This window comes from Micropterus dolomieu, linkage group LG06 (assembly GCF_021292245.1).
Source record: "Micropterus dolomieu isolate WLL.071019.BEF.003 ecotype Adirondacks linkage group LG06, ASM2129224v1, whole genome shotgun sequence".
Taxonomy (NCBI): Eukaryota; Metazoa; Chordata; class Actinopteri; order Centrarchiformes; family Centrarchidae; genus Micropterus; species Micropterus dolomieu.
This window is the reverse complement of record NC_060155.1, coordinates 25,353,829-25,373,545: the sequence shown is the minus strand read 5'-3', so window position 1 is coordinate 25,373,545 and position 19,717 is coordinate 25,353,829. Positions and strand designations below refer to the sequence as shown.

General features: G+C 40.8%; 1 protein-coding gene across 2 annotated transcripts in view; it reads right to left on the bottom strand.

Moving 5' to 3' along the window:
- The window catches only part of cntnap2b (contactin associated protein 2b), a 33,169-nt gene that overhangs the window by 2,443 nt on the left and 11,009 nt on the right, over nt 1-19,717 (bottom strand). For both annotated transcript variants that reach the window (XM_046051676.1, XM_046051677.1), the window contains exons 2-23: nt 19,242-19,352; nt 17,089-17,282; nt 15,725-15,872; nt 13,753-13,956; nt 13,440-13,624; nt 11,406-11,549; nt 9,892-10,150; nt 9,604-9,753; nt 8,210-8,372; nt 7,942-8,048; nt 7,022-7,141; nt 6,553-6,668; nt 5,983-6,067; nt 5,422-5,578; nt 4,360-4,487; nt 3,988-4,158; nt 2,855-3,073; nt 2,259-2,495; nt 1,898-2,101; nt 1,635-1,768; nt 974-1,067; nt 2-232 (exon numbers count right to left, since the gene is read on the bottom strand). In XM_046051676.1, the coding sequence (XP_045907632.1) occupies nt 2-232; nt 974-1,067; nt 1,635-1,768; nt 1,898-2,101; nt 2,259-2,495; nt 2,855-3,073; nt 3,988-4,158; nt 4,360-4,487; nt 5,422-5,578; nt 5,983-6,067; nt 6,553-6,668; nt 7,022-7,141; nt 7,942-8,048; nt 8,210-8,372; nt 9,604-9,753; nt 9,892-10,150; nt 11,406-11,549; nt 13,440-13,624; nt 13,753-13,956; nt 15,725-15,872; nt 17,089-17,282; nt 19,242-19,352 (3,561 nt within the window). The remainder of the gene's footprint in view (nt 1; nt 233-973; nt 1,068-1,634; nt 1,769-1,897; nt 2,102-2,258; nt 2,496-2,854; nt 3,074-3,987; nt 4,159-4,359; nt 4,488-5,421; nt 5,579-5,982; nt 6,068-6,552; nt 6,669-7,021; nt 7,142-7,941; nt 8,049-8,209; nt 8,373-9,603; nt 9,754-9,891; nt 10,151-11,405; nt 11,550-13,439; nt 13,625-13,752; nt 13,957-15,724; nt 15,873-17,088; nt 17,283-19,241; nt 19,353-19,717) is intronic.

Sequence of the window (19,717 nt, the reverse complement as noted above, 5' to 3'; positions counted from 1 at the left end):
CCAGCTTCTATGTGCCAGGGGTCACTAGCAGAGGCCATGGGGGAGATGGTCAAAGGTGAGGCTCCACAGTTGGACGGGACCAGAATCCCATGGGTACTGACGGGTGATCCCAGGCCCGAGCGCAAGGCAGCTTTTAAGGGTGCCACACTGTTCAGCTGAACTCTTGACAGACATCCCACAAAGCCCGGCGTGTTGTAGCGCTCAATCAGGATGGGGTCAATCTGTCCTGTTTCTACAAGAAAGACACGAGAGTTTTATCTGCTCTGACACGTTTAGACCATTGCAAACCTCTCTGGAAGTAACAAACTCTTTTCAGGGCCCAATGCTCCACTTTAAAAGACTGCTCAAATTTATTTTAAGCTTAATTAAGAGATTATTTTAGATGATCTCAACAGTGCTTCTTATATCATCATTAACACTTTACATCCTTTAAATTAAAGAATGCATTATTTTATTGCATGCAAAATAATTGAAAATGTAGCAAAGTTCTATAAAAGGGAACAGGTTCATCTCTATGCGAGCAGAGGATGCCCAAACCCTTGATCACCTTACTGCTGTCCTGCTTCTTGCATTTTTCGATTTGCACTCCAGGGACAGGAAGATCAATACTTCAGTAAGTAGATCCTACTTTACTACTACTCCTTATTGGGATTGATGCAGAGTAGAAATATCAATTTTTTGTGGGGGTGGTGTGGAGGCATCCAGGTGGACTTGGGATTTAAAACACTGACCACGTAATTGCAATGCCCTCAGTTGGAGTCTATTCATTTCCTGCAGGCTCTCTACTCTTACTTTATTTATGCTGTTATGTTGTTCCTCAAATGTAAGTTGCTTTGTATAAAAGCATCTGCTAAATAAGTCAATTTAAATGTACTGTAGTCACTCTAAAATATCACTATACACTTAACATCCCTCAGAGAAATCAATCCTATCTGAGTAGGATCCACAAACTTCTTCTCATCTAAACACTTACCAAAGACCTTTCCTAGAAAGATACTTTTGACTGAGTTGAACTGGGTGTCGGAGGCCTCAGGTAGGGTGTACATGGACACTGGGTAGTGGTCCAGCTAGAGAATAAGGACAACAACCAGTTTAATTGATAACTTTGATCTGCTTTGTTACCATTAATACCAAGAATGATTCTGTTCTTCCAGCATTGTTTCTAAAGGGAAACCTCAAGTTTGCCATTCTACCCATGCCCTCTTCCACTTTCCTGAAAATGAGTACCAGAACCCTGTATTTAAAGGAAATTACATACTAGTTAAACATTTTGGGAGGTGCACTTATTTGCTTTATGTCCAGAGTAGGGTAAGAAATAGCACGTAACTCCACCTAAAAATCACTTACTGCTGTAGTTACATTTCTGTTCATATGTGCTTACAGGCAGCAAAACAAGATACATCATTTTAATAAGTGATATTTAGAGGTGTTGGTAGGGGTATTTTGGAACTATAGACAAAGTCAGGCAAGCCGTTTCCATCTTCATTTGGTCTTTATGCTAAGCTAAGCTAACCCAGTCCTGTCGCAGATCTGAAATTAACACACAGACAAGAGATTGACTGCACTCTGACATGCAGCATATAGTATTTAGTATAACATTGTCAGGTACGACTATAACGGTAGGAAGCACTAACCTGTAGTCGTATCTCCCGTAAGTTCCTAGTTATGTTGACAGAGTGTGGCTGTCCATTGGCCATGTTACGATGGTCAACATCTATGGTGTAAGGTTCTGTTAGACCCCCAAGACTGTAGCGGATCTGGAGAGTGCCTGGACACACAAGTATAGAGATAGAAAGAATGTTTTAACAGAGGATAATAATGTAACAGCAGTTGATATAATATTTTTATATACATAAAAATATATAAAATGGATCAGGTACTATGTAGATGAGCCCACCGTTGTGCCTGAGCACCACAGCCAGATAGTCCTGAGTCCTCGAGCTGATGTAGACCAGGATGCTGGGAGCGCTGGAGGTGCTGAAGCTGAACACCAGCTCCTCCTGAGTCAGGTTGGCATCACTAGGAATACCAACACCTGATATGCTCTCTGGCAGGAAGTCGTAGCGCACCAAGGTTCCTGTCTCAAAGTAGCCGCCCACGTCTGACAAACACAAACACACACACACACACACACAGAAGCAGCAGCAGGAGAAGGAAGGGTAATTAAAACACCATAAAAGTGTTGTTAACTCTTCGTTGCTGCATCTAATCTAACCTGACGTAATATACTGTAATAAAGTTCATGTTGGAGGTTGTACCATCGGTGCAGAAGGGTCCATCGTACGCAGTGAGGGAGCAGTCACAGGAGTATCCACTGTACTGCTCCACGCACTTTCCTCCATTCCTGCAGTGCATCCCGTAGCTGCTGCAGTGGCCCTGGCAGCCTGGATTCACCCCTGAAGTCACCATTGCCCTCTCCTCAAGGTCAAAGGTCATGCCATTTATCTTCAGAGCCCGCATGCAGCCCAGGAAACCCCTCTGCCCACTCGAGGCACCTGGGAAATAAGACACAAAGTATTAATTCAGGCAGAGCACTGAGATCTACAGCTCATTAACAACTGTGGTAATCATTTACCGGGTTTATCAGGTGTACCGCACAGACAGCTCTCACTATGCACATAACACTGTTTGGTCGTCTTAATGTGCAATGTGTTGAATTATTAATCATGAAAACATAATGTTTATGTATTGTGGCGATCTGTCCCACTTTTTCTCTTTCTGTGCAGAGTTGTACTCAGGCACTGTAGTTATTATTAACTGATACACAGTTCATCCACAGCACGTGCAACATGTGGCAGCAGCTGTGGCGAACACTATAGTGTGTTAGGTGTGTATGTGTGCATGTGTGTCTTACCAACATATAGCTCACTGTAGAACTCCAGTTTTGTGAGTCCCTGTGGGGGGGTAGCTCTGACCTCTCTGTACTGTCCATCAAGCTGCAGTACCAACTCCTTGATGTTCTTCTCAGCTTCTACGCGATGCCATTGGTCATCGTTCAGAGGCACCGGCGAGCGGACACTGAGCTCCACTCGCTCACTCCCCATGCCAACAGAGAAGAAGATCACCGAGCCTCCTGAGAGCACCAGGATGAAAATCAAACATTAGTAACATTTTAAGACTTCCATCCAGGATGGAATATGGATGAATAAAGATATTTGTTTGGAATAATTTCCATCACAATATCTAAAAGATATTTGAAACTTTGGGAATGAATGGTAAAAGAGTTGTACATGCCTTTCTAGTCTTCCGACCACTCAAAGCTTTACACTACATCCCATTAAAACACAGTCATAAACTGACGCTAGAGGCAACCGTGTAAGGTGCAGTATTCACACACACTCACAGCACCGCTGATCTTCCAATTAGTGGGTGACCTTCTCTACGTCTAAGCCACAGCTGTCCCATGATGAAGATGAATAAAGATATTTGCTTACTAGTATTTTGGTCAACATGCCTCAGCTTTGAAACTCCTTCCTGAACATCTCAGGCAAGCCAAGTCACAAGTATCTTTTAAATCACTTCTGAAAACTCTTTAACCCTTTTCTACTGTTACCAGTTGCTTTTTGGCCGGAGTACAGCAAAGACTGTCACTGACTTATTGACCATTGGTCGGTTGAGTGTTAAGAGTTTCCCCATTGGCCGTTACTATTTCAAAATGAATAGATGGGAAAGTTATTTACATACTGTAACTCCAGTCTATATAGTTATGTTCTTTGTCATATGCACAACAATTACAGTTAACCAATGAAAAAAAGAGAATCAAGGACAGAGATATAGACATAAATAGTGCAGAAAGGAATAAATGCACCCATCTGAAGGCATCGCTAGTGGGATGTGGTCGAAGCAGGATGTGGTCCATGCCCCACTGAATCCGTCCGGTACCCACAAGCAGTTGAGCGTATTGTAACTACTGTACGTTATATCCCAGTGCACTCAACTAGCAATGTCTAATCCGACATCGTGTGCAGTGTAAACACGCAAACCCACCTCTGAGTTCAATGTGAAGGAAGTCGATGGTTCCCACGTTCTCCAGAAAGACTCCGTGAGTGGATGAAGTCTTAAAGTAGAAGGAGATGTCAGTGCTGGTTTCTCCTCTGAAGGAAGGGAAGTGGAGGTAGGAGGCAGGGCTGGTGAAGGATGCTGCGTTCCAATAGTTCCCTTCAGAAAACAACAGTGGGGCAAAAATAGTCATGCTTCTCTGATGATATGAAATATATCAGTCTTTGGTGAACAATTATTAATTATTAAAGAGTGTCTGTTGAGTGTGTGTGAGTGAGTGAGTGAGTGAGTGAGTGAGTGAGTGAGTGAGTGAGTGAGCGAGCGAGCGAGAGAGAGAGAGACAGACAGACAGACACTCACAGTCTCCCCGGCATTTTAGCGGCCCGATTGTCAGTTTGGCCTCAGATCCAGATCTGCTTGTATCACCGATCACAACCTGACTGACTGGCAAATGGTCTTTATACACCAGCAGGCCTGAATCCTCCTTCCTGCACACAAACACACACACACACAGACAAAAACCTGTCAGTCTATTCAGGATCATGTTACCCTAGACAGTATTTGAAGCAGTTTTAGACTTAATGACTGATTTCCAAGTAAATCATCTGTACAGCCTTTGTTTGTCATGACTTTACTATAAATCTGTGTCTACTGGTGTTGCTGCATGTCCAAATCTAACCAATATAATCAGTCCAACAGGGCTCAGATTGTATCTCAGATAACTATAACCACTCATTTGGAAATAAACCCAGCTGACCTATCTGTTAAAATTGTGAACTGCATCATTCAACTGTGAATATAAAATACTGTGAGTAAATATAGAATAGAATACTTTTTGCATATAATATAGTTTACTTTCTATCCTAATTTTCCTACAGAGAGTGCTAATTACGTTTTTATAGAACAACTTAAATCCTTATTTGATAAATGTAATGTGTTGAGGGGAATTGTTCTCACCATGACATGTTGAACCATAATATTCCCCTTAATAAAGGGTTTTACATTTTACTTCTCTAGACTTACAGACGTTTAGACTAATCAGAGGCTGTGCTGCAAATAGTGCGTACCTGTCCCTATAAAAATGAACACTAAATAAACAAATAGTCAAAGCTAAAATAGGAAGTGTGATATGATGTTAAAAATGGACAGTCCTTGTAATAATATATTAATATTTGCCTTAACTTCTACTTCCAAAATTCTTTGTTTAAGAGATTTTAACTGGATTGGATTTTGTGGTTAAAGGTATGAAATAATAAGTTTAGTATAATGGAAACAAACAATATACAATGTAAATACAACAGAATCTACAGACATCCTGGTTTTATTTGCCAAAGCAGTGTCACAGCTGCTTTAGCGACTGTAGTTCGGTGTGAATATACAAACTCCGTAACCTTAACTATTGTTGAGCAGTGATCGACTCACCAGGTGCGCAGGTCAGCGTCACAGTTGCAGAATCGTTTGGGGTCAGTACAGTTGTGTTCGATACCACAGGAACATTTTTGTATCCCTGGTCCTGAACCTCCCCAGTAAGAATGCCTCTCATTGGCTCTTCCTAGCCACCAGGTAAACGGGACGCCATCTGGACGTCAAACCAACAACGTGGAGTCAGTTTTCAATTTCATTAGATCAATTCTTAAATCAGACTTCATGTTTGAATTTTAAAAAAATATTCTGCTCACATTACTGGCTTTGAACCTGTGAGCCTGTATTAATAATAAGTAGGCTGATACACTGACATCAAACTTTAATCTTTCATCTTAGAACCACAGTGTGGCTGAAGGTTGTAAAAGTACCCTACAGTATTAGTATGGTTGACCAAAACTAGTGGTGGACAACCAACAAGGAGCACACACAAACCCCCCAAATAATAAATTTAATGATTAATTTGCATACATAAACAAGCAAGGTATTTTATTAGTGACTGAAAAGTAGCAGGAGAAGCTGTTACATCTGAGCAGATGATAGCTCTGTCAGATACTTTACCTGGCGTGTTGAGCAGACGAGACATTCGGCAGGCGTAGGCTACATACTGTTCACAGTACTCTGCACTTCTGGTGACTGACAACACCTGGACACACACACAGGAAGGAGACAGATTTCTACCTGTGGAATTCATCCAGTAATTACCTCAGTCCATGGCCCAGTCAGCTTTAAACACATACTCCCATCAGTACATTGGGAAAAGTTAAAGGCAGTTCTTACGAGACATATAATTTCATTCTCCAGTGCCAGTAGACTACAGGTGTGTAATAGTACTATACCTTTGGCTATCAGGACTTCACCATCATTTGTATATTATCTTTCATTGAAGAATTTATCCCATGTGCATTACTACCTAGTATTGTGTAATCTAGAATTGTCAACATGTCTGATATCTATATTATTGGCTTTCACTTTGTTTTTACTTAAATGTCCACTTTAATTTATGGCTGTGTCCTATTACTATTAGGACCAAAGCAATACAAATAAAAACTGATCTGAACTCCAAGTGCTCCACTCAAGCAGTGTGCAGCAGGTAAACTAGGTCAAAGTAAGTGCGTGGTCACTGTGTACCTGTTCATCAGTCACATTGTAAGTGATCTGCAGCACTGCCTTTCCCTCCTGGTCTGCACTGCTGACTGATGTCTGAGGAGACAGGTTGTTCTTGAGTGTGGTCCAAACCTTTTCCTCTGAAAGACCAGAAAAACATACCATCAGATTCACTTGCACTGTACAGTATGTTTGCAGATGCATAATAACATGTACAATATGTTCAGAGAAAAATTATATAATAAATGCATGTTTCTATACCATAATAGCTACTCTGACATACACAAAAAGCATTATGTTCTTCTTGACAAACATACATGGAAGATATTTTCTGGATTGTAATAGCTGCAAAAGATAAGTGTTGAAAGTAAAACTTCTGGAAAAGGCACTGGCAAAAGCTATTCCAGGAAATTCATTTTTTGCTGTCTTCACCAGAGTCACATGAGAAAATTGAATGGATTAACTCTACACCCTTCTCACAGGGGTATCTTACCTGTCATGTCACAGCTGACCCTAAAGGGGGGGATGGATCCACTGCCGTCTGGGTCGATCCAATAGCTCCCTGAGCTCTTCCCCTGGTGCTTATACTCCTCACAGGACTGCTGATACATCGCTACAGAGGAGACACAACACACAGCTCAGCAGACACCAAGCAGTAAGTGAGTAAAGTTTATTTAGCACCTTTCACGGAGCAAGGTCACAAAGTCCCTTACAAGTCTTAAAGTTATTAGAAATAAAACCATAAACAGTAAAAAATAAAATAAAATTAAATAAAACATAAGTAGACCTTAAAAACACTAGACGGCACGAGGCAAGACAAAGGCAATTTTGAATATGAGTCTTCAGCTGCTTTGCTCGCAGAATGACCAGCCCTGGTCAGAAGACCTACGAGACCTACAGGTGACATAAGGGTGAAGCAGTTCAGAGATGAAACCAGCTGCCTGACCATGCAGAGCTCTAAATGTGAACCTGACGGGAAGCCAATGTAAAGATGTCATGAGACTGCCACCTTGCTGGACCTGGTCAACAGCCTTGTAGCAGTGTTCTGGACCATTTGTAGACAGTCCGGGAACGACTTTTGAAGCAGGTGAAAAGGGAGTTGCAGTAGTCTAACCGGGATGATATAAAAGCCTGTATGATCATCTCTAGCTCAGGTTTTGATACAACAAATCTTAGTGTGGAAATGTTTGAAGCAACAATAAGGACCTCTTATCTATGTTGAGCTGTCAGAAGTTGTTGGCCATCCAGTCCTTAACAGCTGCCAGCCAATTGTTAAGTGTAATCAGCTTGACAGTGTCTAACAGTGATAAGAGATATCTTTAAACTGGCTAATGATATGACCTAAGGGAAGCATACCAAGAAAATGTAGGGCTGAAGACATAACCTTGAGGCACAAGGTGTGTGTGCACTTACAGGTATGGCAGGTAGCTCCATTGTATCCAGTGCCGCTACAGTTGCAGCTGAATGTATCCCACGTCTGAGAACAGCGACCACCGTGCTCACAGTGGTTAGGAACACACCTGACATGACACACAGAGAGGAAATAAACTTATAGGAACACAGGGAGAACACAGCAGGGACCAGTTTCTAACTCGCCATGTTTGCTGCAACGTACTAGAACTACCCACTGAGCCACCCTGCTTCCCTGTGCTTCCTCTTCTTTTATGAAAATGTTGTTTACCTGTCTATAATGGCACACATATCCAGGCTGACATTTTCAAAGGTTCCGATGAGGCCCTGCTCCACAGCCCTGAGGTCAGCTAGATGGTCGTCTATGTGGATCATCTGCATGCAGCCCTGGAAGGAGCGCTGATGTGAGCGGGTGTTAGTGTGCAGGAAGTAGCCTGGAGACATGTGGAGAAGGTCAAAGGCCGTTATTACAACCACTGGAGAAATATTGATAGAGCCACAGTTAAGATTTTAGAAAGGTCAACCCCATGCCCCAGAATAAAATAGCCACCAAAAAACAATTCGTTTTGGTTCTTCATTTTTTTTAGTTCTGAATTTGGGTATATTTTCTGTCAACTGGATCTTCCAACATAGAGGTTTAAATGCTGTGTCAAAGCCATCTTCCCACCGCCAGCGATAAAACTCTAGTCGGAAAACGATGAATCCTTTAATGGCCTAATAGTCAAATTTAGTCAGTTAGATATATTTAGTCTAAAAAACATTGGGAACAGATTTTTGGTAGCAGAATATCAACATTGCACCAGGTTTATATAACGCCAATATTCTCAAAATGCAGAGGACACATAATAGTTACAGCCTTGGTCACCCCCTCAACAAAGCATAGACTGAGATTTGTCTAACGTGTTCTCTAATATCCAAATGTTTTGTGTAATTGTAAGTCACTTTGGATAAAAGCGTCAGCTAAATAACTAATTAATTAATTATTACTCAGCCCACCCACACACCTGTGGAGGCAGCTTCTGATCTACTACACAACAGATCCTCATAAGGGCACCTCAACTCCTCTAGAACATACAGATATGTACGCTTAAAAACCAGACTGAAAACTAAAGGGGACAGAGCTTTTGCTGTCGGGGTCCCGAGGCTCTGGAACAGCCTGCCCGAGGAAATCAGGGCGGCTGACTCAGTGAACCCTTTTAAGTCCCTTCTTAAAACATACTTTCATAGGAGAGCCTTCCCGGATCTTATTTTATTCTATTTATTTTTATTTATATTTTATATTTACTTTTAACATGTATTTTAGTCTCTTAAGTGTTGCTTTTATAATGTATTAGTTTTTACGTGTTTTATTACCTTTGCACTTGTCAAAGCACTTTTTTTGATGATTTTGATTATTATTATTATTATTATTATTATATTTTGTACAGATCTCCCTGTAATGCCAAATTGTCATTGTTGTTGTTCTTGCTCTTTTTTATTTTACACCTCAGTTTATTTATTTACACGTCATCATATAGTGTGTTTGTATTGTTTTTGTTGTCATGTGTAGCAAAACCTTGGTGTGGCACACTTAAATCAAACTTTGACGTGAACTAAGGTAACTGGATGACTTGATGAAACACTCAAAGTCAGTATGGATGGTGAGGTATCTTTCTGGGTAATCACCTCCAAAGTAGTAGGTTCCTCCAGTCTGGATCTGGATGGGGATGGCTGTTCTGACTGTGGATGCCTCGTCTCCATCCACTGTCAGCATAGCATAGTTCTCTAATGCGTTCAGATGGACACTGTGCCACAGGCCATCATTCAGACCTGAACCTGTGAGGAAAAACACACTTCAGTCAGGATGAATTGAAAACAACAATAATTGAGGGAAGCTTAAATAAAAAAGGGAAATAAAAGTGACAACTGACTGAAGGCCCCGCAGCTTCCACTCTGAAGACCAATTCAGCTCACCTGACGAGATGTCAATACGTGTGCTCTTCTTCTGCGTCACATTCATGTAGACAGTGACCTTGCCCTCCGTCAGGCCCACCTCCACCCAGCCGTCAGCCAGCTCTGTGAATATAAGCAGCCCGTTGGGGTTCCAGGTCCTGAACGACAGACTGACTGACAGAGTGTCGCCGTCACTCTGGCCTGGCAGCCGCAGAAAGGACGTGGAGTTAAAGAAGACGGAGAATGAGTTGGACTCCGCGCACGTGAACGTCAGGTTACGCTACAGTGAGAGAGAGACAGAGGGGAATTAAAATAGTAGATGTCAATGATAGACTATAGGTGACAATTTAGGTAGGCTATCTTATGTCATGTGACCCTGGAAGTCTTCACAACACAACTGCAGAGTGTCTACAGAGATCAGAGCAAGCTTTCTAATGTCTGTTAAATCCATCAGCTGGCACGATGAAAGCACAGCTGAGAGCCAAAGACCTCAAATCAATACCACATTTGTCCAGTTTCTGTACAGTACAGGGTCTAAGCACCTTCGCCTTCACAACAACTATATTCTATCAAATCAACCAGCATAAACTTAGTGACAGAAAAATGTAACAGGAGCAATCATGTAAAGATACAATTCTGAGTTAGTTTTGTCTTAACATTAAAGGGATACTCACATGATTTAGTACTGCAGTTCCATACAATTGGGGGAATTTGTGAGAGTCACATTTAAACAACAGTCAAAACTGAAGCCTCTAAAGCAGGGACATTCAGCAGGGACATTCAGCAGGGACATTCTGACTTTTAGTCCCTAGTGGTTCAAAAACCCTTGATCATACACTTCAATGGTCCCTTCCTGCTTGGTAACGCCATGTCTTTCAAAATCCAATCCAACAGTTTATATCACAAACTCTGAAGCCAGTAAAGATGCTGTATGTTTTCAGATTTTGAAAAAGCTCCCGCCAAAACTACAAAAGACAGAACATGAGGTTGTGAGCTCTGAAACAAAGCTTGTAAGTGGATATTTTTTTTTATTACTGAGCCATGGCATTGAATTGCAATATTTTAAATCAATAACATATTATTATCTGCAATATTCACAGTTCCGCAAGGAGTTTCAAAAGTCAGATATACAAGACTATGTCACTACAGGTGAAATATTTCATCTATCCATTGGCTAAACCCGCCTATCCGCTGGGGGTGGGAGGGAGTTGATCCCAGCTTACAGGGTAAACTCTGGACAGGTTGGCAGACTATTACAGGTCTGACACACAAAGACAGACGACCATTCACACACACACATTCACACGTACCGGCAATTTAGAGTCGCCAACAGACCTGCGACATTCACCTTAAAAGTTATTAAGTTTAAAGTTACCACCAAGAAGCGGCGCTTTCCCTCAACAGATTCTACTTCCCCTGTGTTAAAAGTTTTGAAAAAACTTAAAGCCCCAAATCCAATTAGTGACAAGACAGACAAAAGACAGGAAATTAAAAACAATGTGACACATATTCAGAGCTAGAGAGAGACGACTTACAAAGCTGGAGGTGTCCACCTTCTTTCTGCGGACCAGGTTAGTGATGTTATCTCCGTTGTAGGTGATTCCCTCCATGCAGCCCACAAAGTTGTCTCTGCCTCCTGAGCTCGGCTTCACTGACACAGGCAGCCCTCCGAAACTGATCTGAGGACACACAGTAGAGTTGGCAACATGGACTGAATGAAAGTGATCCTACTGTGACCAACACACACACTGTTAGAAACTCCACATAATCATATAATTAGCTTTCAATTCAAGTTAGAATTCTCTTCTATTTCTTTCTTTCTATTGTGTAGTGGAAGTGCATTTTTAAAAAGTCTCACACCACATCCCAAAACCGAAGGTTTTAATTAAAAGGCATCCTAGTTCTATAATTTTATGCGAATCAGTTTTATATCCAAATCTTTATTTGCTGTCCTATTTGTAACAAAACAGAAAATAACCTGGCACATCTCCAGCGTGAGACATGTGCATCGGAGGGGGACGAGCAGGTCAAAAGTTGCAAAGAACCTCCCGCACACTGTCCAACTTACATAATAAGCTGGCAACACTAGCACCGAGGCGTTAACTAGTTTGTAAACTTGTGCACAGGTGTTTCTCTGCAACTTCTGTCCTGTTTGTATAAAATTCTGTGGACCAGTAAGTCCAAATCTCACTAACCAATGAAAAAACAGACAATGCAACAGCAGATCAAAATTACTAATATAGATATTGGTAACTGGTTTTCATCTGTCATCAATACAAGTCATAAAAACTTTGAGACCATTGGGAAAGGATTTTCTCTGAAATAAGACTTTAGTCTGAAGCCTAATACTAAACACTTTGGGGTCAAAGGTCATAATCTCCCGCATCATCCCAACAGCATCACCTGTCAGTCAATGATCACAACAATGCAGTGAATTATTTATTCATTCTACAACAGTCAACAAAAACATTGTTAACATTTATTTGTTTACAATGCATGGAATAAGATTGGCTGACAGGAGGGAGGGAGTGAAATGTGGAGATTGATGTGATTTTATATATTTTAAGAAAATCACAAGAGCTGTCTGCTTGGGCTGATGGGTATCAAGAACACAATAGTAGCATGGTACCCATAAACACACAGGAAGACTGTCTTAATCATCTCTCAGATACACAAAAGCAGCAGTAGTCGAGGCAGCAATATCATAAGCGGAATTGATTTGGAGTTATAACATTTCAATACATGGTTAACATGAACCCACTGAACCTAACTCTTATAATTATAAATATTTGAAAACACATCTTTGTCTCTCCATTTTTGACACTTGTCCACACAGCTTTTGGAGGAAGGCCTCCAGAGTGTATCAATTAAAAAATGCTGGCAGTTTTATTGTTGTTAAATGAAGTGTGTGCAGTGTGGACAGGGAAGACAGAACATAAGGAAAGCAGAGACATACTTCACAATGGGATGAAACAGAAGGGATTTAACCATTTTCTTAGTGTTAGCTGGCATAGTGTGGAAGTCATCAGAGTTTGCATCCTGGTTGCCAGGTGGGCAACCAGCCATTGACATTTTGACTGAAATTAAACAGGAGCAATGACGACTCTGATTAGATATTCCCCATATTTCAGTAACCACAAGGTGAAATCAAGAATGACTAAATATACCATAGAAGGAGATTTTTTTTTAAAAAAGAAGCATTTTATGATTTTATTACATAGCTGATGGAAAATGTGGGAGAGAGAGAGAGAGAGATGGGGAATGACATGCAACAAAGATCCTTGGCTGGATACAAACTGGGGCCTAGGGGTTCATGGTTGGCACCTTAAGCTCTAGTCCAAAAGGGCCCCTATATGTAGGGAGTGGTTGCCAACTTGGATAACAACACTGCATGAAATGGAAAGTAGTTTGTTACTGCTTCCCCTACAAATTTTATTAGCAGGTTTACACCATCTGTGTGTGCTTAGTGGTCCACTATAACTCACAGATGCTTGAACTAGGAGCAAAGTCCCAGGATTGTGAAATGAGGCCAACAAAATGAAAGTGCCTGACCCACAGGGGTTCCTTACCTCATAGTCCAGGTCGAGTTGGTCAAACTCGCCATTGGTCCTGAACTGCTGAGTGTGGTGGTCCAAAGTGAAGTTGACATTCCTACGGTAACGCTCTATGACAACTGAGTGCCAGTGGTCATCATCCAGTAAGCTCCCGCTGGTGACAGAGGTGTGACCCTGGATGGAACCGTACTGGTTACTGCCTGAAGAGAAGCGAGCAAATCACACAGACAGGAACAGGTTTGTCATGTCATTTCTGGCAGCAGTACATAATGCAGTCCTTCCAGAATTTTGCTGCCCTTGAAACCACACAGACTTTATGGAAGGCTACCTAAGTTGATACTGAGCTGCAGTCTTGCCCTGCGGAGCTCCAGGGAAATGTAGTCTCCCTGCTGTCCCTCTCCATGGAGCAGGACCCCATCTCCAGCCGTGGTTCGAAACTTTAGAGAGATGACATCCTTCACAATCTTCATCTTTTTACTCCTGAAGCGGTAGGAGATGATGCCGTGGCCGTCAAAACTGATCACGTCAGCCCCTGGAAGATAAACAAAAGGGATGTTTTTGATCCAGGGCTGTCAGTTCCAGCTGCTTGCTGGACCATTTGAAATGAGTTGCTTTGTGTCACATGAAATATGCTTTGACAACTGGGGGGGGGGGGTCAACATTGTCATATTTATTATGCCAGGATAAAACCCCTGAGATGTATCGCCTCGTCTTTAACGGGTTCCCACAACAAATGCTAACAACAACAAAAAGAAAACAAAACACAAAGCACAACACATCACACAACGCAAAAGAAAAAATCGACTCTCCATCTACTCAATAACCAAAATGGAGTCACAAACTGAAACGGTCAGGATGAGGACAATGAAAACTGTATTTTAGGATCTTATTGACCTTGAGGAAGGAACAATGGCATATGGATAGCTGACATACATTTGATCTCATCTGATTTGCAAAACCACAAATGGGGCATCTGTGACTCAGAGAGTGACCGCATTGCAAGGCTCCAGAGACATGACTCTTTCCTGGAGAGCATCCACTGCCTCTTGGCTTCTAAATCATGTACTGGAATCAGTCACAGGGTGAAACATTCTGTGATATTCAAATCGGTTTATCAGTATCAAGTGATACTGAATTCATTTAAATGTTATTTATATAGGACCAATTCATAACAGAAGTTATCTCATTGCATCCAGGGAAGGTTAATCAAGAGCAACTGGACTTGGTTGAGGATACTAGAAGACGTTTCGTTCCTCATCCAAGAGACTTCTTCACTTCTGACTGACTGGTAGGAAAACTCAGATTTTTAACCTTTGTGGAGTCGTTTGCCAAGATGATCAATAGCGCTGGTTCGTTAGTGCCTATAACCTGGATGACTGAGAACCTTCACAGTTATATCATTGCACGTTTCATAGGTTTCTCAGGTCTTACGCTTTTGTAATAATACTTTGGGAGACCCAACAATTCCCACCATGAGCATGCACTTGGCCAAGGTGGCAAGAACCTAGATGTCACATTACACCATTAATCATCCAAGAATGCCAGATAACTTTTTCTGAGTGAAAACCAAGCTAAACAGTCAGTTATAAATTACATGTTTTCAAGTACTGAGGTTTTGAGATAACAGGCTTTGAAAACCCCTGCTGCCACAACAATTCAGAGGTAAATGACACTGTCTTTGTACGGCTCGAACAATTGAAAAAAATGATATTTGAAAAAGTCATCATGAACATCTCTTCCAGAAACTCTGTTTCAAATACTCTGGATCATAAACAGACCTCAATGTAAACAGATTCCATTATCTTCTATTGTATTATGGTGGTGAGAAGTCTCACAGACATAATGCAAAGAGTAATGTCTTCAAATAAAGTCAAATTTGTCTGTAATTTGAGTCCTTGAAGGCCCTGCACGCCCAACCCACACAGACGATTTTTATTATTTTACCTAAATAGACCTGTCTGATTTAGCCAGACACTTAGTACTGACTTAGGAAGGGGTCTCATCTAAAAAACTTTTCAAACTTAACTATCCATCCATCTATCCATTATTTATACCTGCTTATCCTGTACTGGTTCACAGGTTCATGGGAGGCAAGGTAGACCCTGTGCAGGAGTCATACACAACCATTCATATTCACACATAAAGCAACTTAGATTCTCCACCTCACCAAGTAGAAACCCATATGTATATATGTACTAACCAGTGCTGCAAAAAAAAACTTTACTGATGAAATATAGTGCATAACAGAGCAGAATATGCTGGTTCAATCAGGTTTCCCTCCCTTGTCCAATTGTACTCACAATATGAGCAGCCGTAGAGCTCCAGACGAACTCCGATACGTCCCTCCCTACTCCAGTCCACTGGGATGAAGCGGATGTAGCGAGCCAGGATGGCGTGCTGTAGCTCATGACGAACCACATCCTCGCTGTTCACGTTCCCCTCAAATATCTGAAACACACATGATGCAGATAGTTCTCCATGGTCTGTGTAACACTTCAGTTCAATTCAATACAAAAATGTCATTCAAGTTTTTTTATTTATCAAATCAAAAATAACAAAGGTTTTTTTTATGATAATATAGGTAATTTGATTGTTTTCTATCAATGGATAGAAAGTTGGTTAGCTGGATAGAGAAATTAAGAGTACTTGGGTGGAATCTGTGATGGACGTGTTGAATTTAATACATCACAATAAGTTATCCTTCTTTTCAGCTCGCATAAAAATTAGTTAAAGTGAACACCACAATTTCTCAATGAGATCAACCCCAATGCTTCTACTCTATCCATATGAGCGAGAAAGAGGTGGTGACATATTTTGTTATTCTTATTTTATTATATTATTTTATTATTATTTGTGGTTGTGTCTGTTTAGAAAACTATACTGGAGTAATATAAATAAGGAACTCTGTGCCATCGTCCATACTGAAATTAAAATGCAACCTGGACAGTTTTTACTGGACTTCACCTCTGAACAGTAGACTTTATTACCACAGCTTATTAGGGAGGCATACTACATTTTGCTCTAGTGAATTAAAGAAATTAAAGAAAAGTCACCACCTGAATTGCAGGGTTGAGAGAAATATACAAGGTTATCTCAATGGAAAGTTTTACTGCAACTTTAAAGGGAAAATTCATTTTATTTTATGATATCTGACAACCACTCTAAGCTCAGCCACTGAGCCCAGTTTTAAATATAATACCAAGACACAGACCAAACCTCCAGTGGTATTACATGTATGTAAAACAGTGTAACTAATTAGTGCTGTACTACTATTATATATTATACATTATTACTTATTTTTCGTTTTTCTCCCTTTTCATTAAATTTTTTTGTGTGTAGTGTGGACTAGTGCGTAGTTGGTTTTTACATTTTGATAAATCTGCAACATTCCTGCAGATCCTGTTTGCAATGGAACCATTGTTGTAAAGACAATTTCCCTCACAACAATGACTAATCTAAATGTGATGATTATGGGGTATGATCTGAAGCTATATCGTCAATCAAAATTATTTATGGGCATTTATGCCCGACATCTGAGAAACCGCCACTGTCACTGGAAAGACCGGTCTTCACTGACTTCAGCGGAATGACTTAAATTTCATAACTGGTTTCAAGGGGTTAAAAGAGATGATATTACTATAGAGGATGTAAGATTCTTTCTTACCCAGATGTTTCCATCCTGTAGATAAGGCCTCCAGTTTGTCTCTGTGTCACTGTAAAGCAGCCGGTACTTGCTTGTCCAATCAGAGCTACTGTAGCGACCCTGTGTCATTATGGCAACCACCTGCTTCCTAGAACCCAGGTCCACCTGCAACCACTGGTAACGGTCTGTATCCAAGGGCGACCAGCCTCCAGCGCCTATTTTTGTGGGAGTTATAAATGTGCAGATGGTGAAAAATGGGAGGAAGGGAAACAGAAGAACAGAAGAAAGATGGATCTGGAACATTTGGAACAAAATTATCTTAAAGGTTGAGGTACACTTAAGCTGATGATACACGGGGCAACTTTTTGAGCAATGTTGCTGGGCAATCTTGCTAGTGGCAAGTCCGACTAGGTTTTGAACGGATAGCAGCGGTGCAGGGTGGGTGGCAGAGTGGTGGGGGAAGGGGATTACGGTAGTAATCTTTACTCATTACCATTGATGGCAACGTTGCCCTGCACGATTGCTCTAAAAGTTGCTCCGTGTATCATCAGCTTAACATTGCCAGTACCATTGCTCTAAAAGTTGCTCCGTGTATCATCAGCTATCATAGAAAGGAAGAGGTGGTGAGTGATGGTGCATTCATGTGGTGTCGGAATAATCAGATTTCTTTTCTTCCTTAAATCATTGTTGCAAAAAAAGGAATAAAGTGTAAATGGGACATAAAGAAGTATACAGAACAGTGTACAAATATATAAGAAGATACAAACAATAAAAACGTTGTTATATTATGTAAAGATATTAAAAGAGGACTATATGTTAAAAAGTTATCATTGCCTTTTTTTTGTTGGATGTAGAAATTAAATTGATATGTGATATGTAAAATCTCATGGAGAAAAAGTACAAAGTTAGCGTTTTCACTGCTGAAATTACAATTGCCATTAGAATTAATACATTTATTATTAAGTACTTATTTTGTCAGAGGAGCACATGAATGCACCATGAGCCATTTCTTGCAATTCGCAACCCTCACCACTAGATGCCACTAAAACTTACACATTGAACCTTTAAGCAGAGTTTTGTATATACTGTTTCTTTAAGAAACTCCAGTTCCATGGATAATGTCATCACAGGGAGTCTTGCCAGTATTATTAAAAAAACATTCATTGCATGATGCTCTTTTTAGTTTGACATCAAACTCATAAAAAAAAGAAAATGTAAAGAAAAATGTACAAAAAAAATGTAAAGTAAATATGAGCATCGCCTGTGCTGTGATTGGGAGAGGATTTATCTGTCTGTCAATTGATGCAGGGAACATAAGAGTGGTGGAATAGTAGAATGAATGCTGTCTAGCGAGCTGATCTAAAGCAGTCTGGACCAGTTCTACTGCTATCGTAGCGTGAGGTTTTGTTCCTGGTGGGCCGCAGGGGAGTGACTCAAAGTTTTGTGTTCGGGGTGGGAGTGGTTGGCCACAATTTTTCCTGGAGCGGTACAAGAACTGAAGGGATTGCAGCCAATCACCTTCTCACGGAGTGAACGATAAGGTGGAAGTCTGCCCTGTCCTTGGCAGCTGCAGCACTGGACTAAGTGATGGCGGTGTAGAAGTGCACCATTTTTGTCTTTGGCAGGTTGTACTATAGCTGTACAGTAAGTACATCCTCTGTTGTGTTTTATCAGTGAGAGAGCTGATGTACAGCTCCCACTTAAGGTCATGGGTGATGATAGTGCCCAGGTAGAGGAAGGACTCCACAGTGTTGAAAAAAAGAGTCACACAGAGTCATCACATTTCTTAATTTAACTAAATAATTAAAATATCATTATACTCAAATTTGATTGGGCAGACCACTGATCCATGTGACAAGAAAAGGTCCGATTTGGGAACAAATCAATAGAAGAGTAAATGAATGCTGGTAAACATGCACATATGCACAGAAGAATATGAACACTGACCCTGAAGAAAAGGACCACTTATCCCTATTTGCATATACAGTAAGTTGCTATGTGCACTGCATATTGGAAAAAATCCATCAAACCAGACCTAACCGGAATCACCAATTATACAAAATACTAATATGCAGTGATTAATGTATCATTAGCATCACCAACCAACAACATTTTGTCCCATGCACATACACAACAGCAGGAACTGTATGGTGCTTCTCTTCACAAAGACATACCTTGTTTCCGATTGAGTTTGGCGTAACCAGCTCCATATCCTCGCGCATACACTGATGAACTGGTGAAGGAGCTGTAGGGTAGAGGAGTGGCCAAGCTGTCCTCACACTTCCCTGAAATCCAAGATGGTTAACATGATTGATCAAATAGCTCACCAACAGGTCCTCAGTACTTTTTTATTTATTAGTGCAATTGGACATAAATAAAGGTGAAATAAACAGACAACACAAAACAGTAAGACATAACTGGTAGATTTTAATTTGGTTTCATTAGTTGGAGAACTACACTTGTATGTGTTTCTCTGTATGATAGTGTGTTGTGTATTCATATATGCGTAAGTGCGACCAGAGGAATGTGCCAGTATGTGCGAGGAGGAGCAAAAAATAATAAGTAAAAATAACAAATATATAGTTTTGCCTGATTGGGATATAACTATATATTCCATATAGGATTTGGGTTGAAGAATTATGTTAATTGA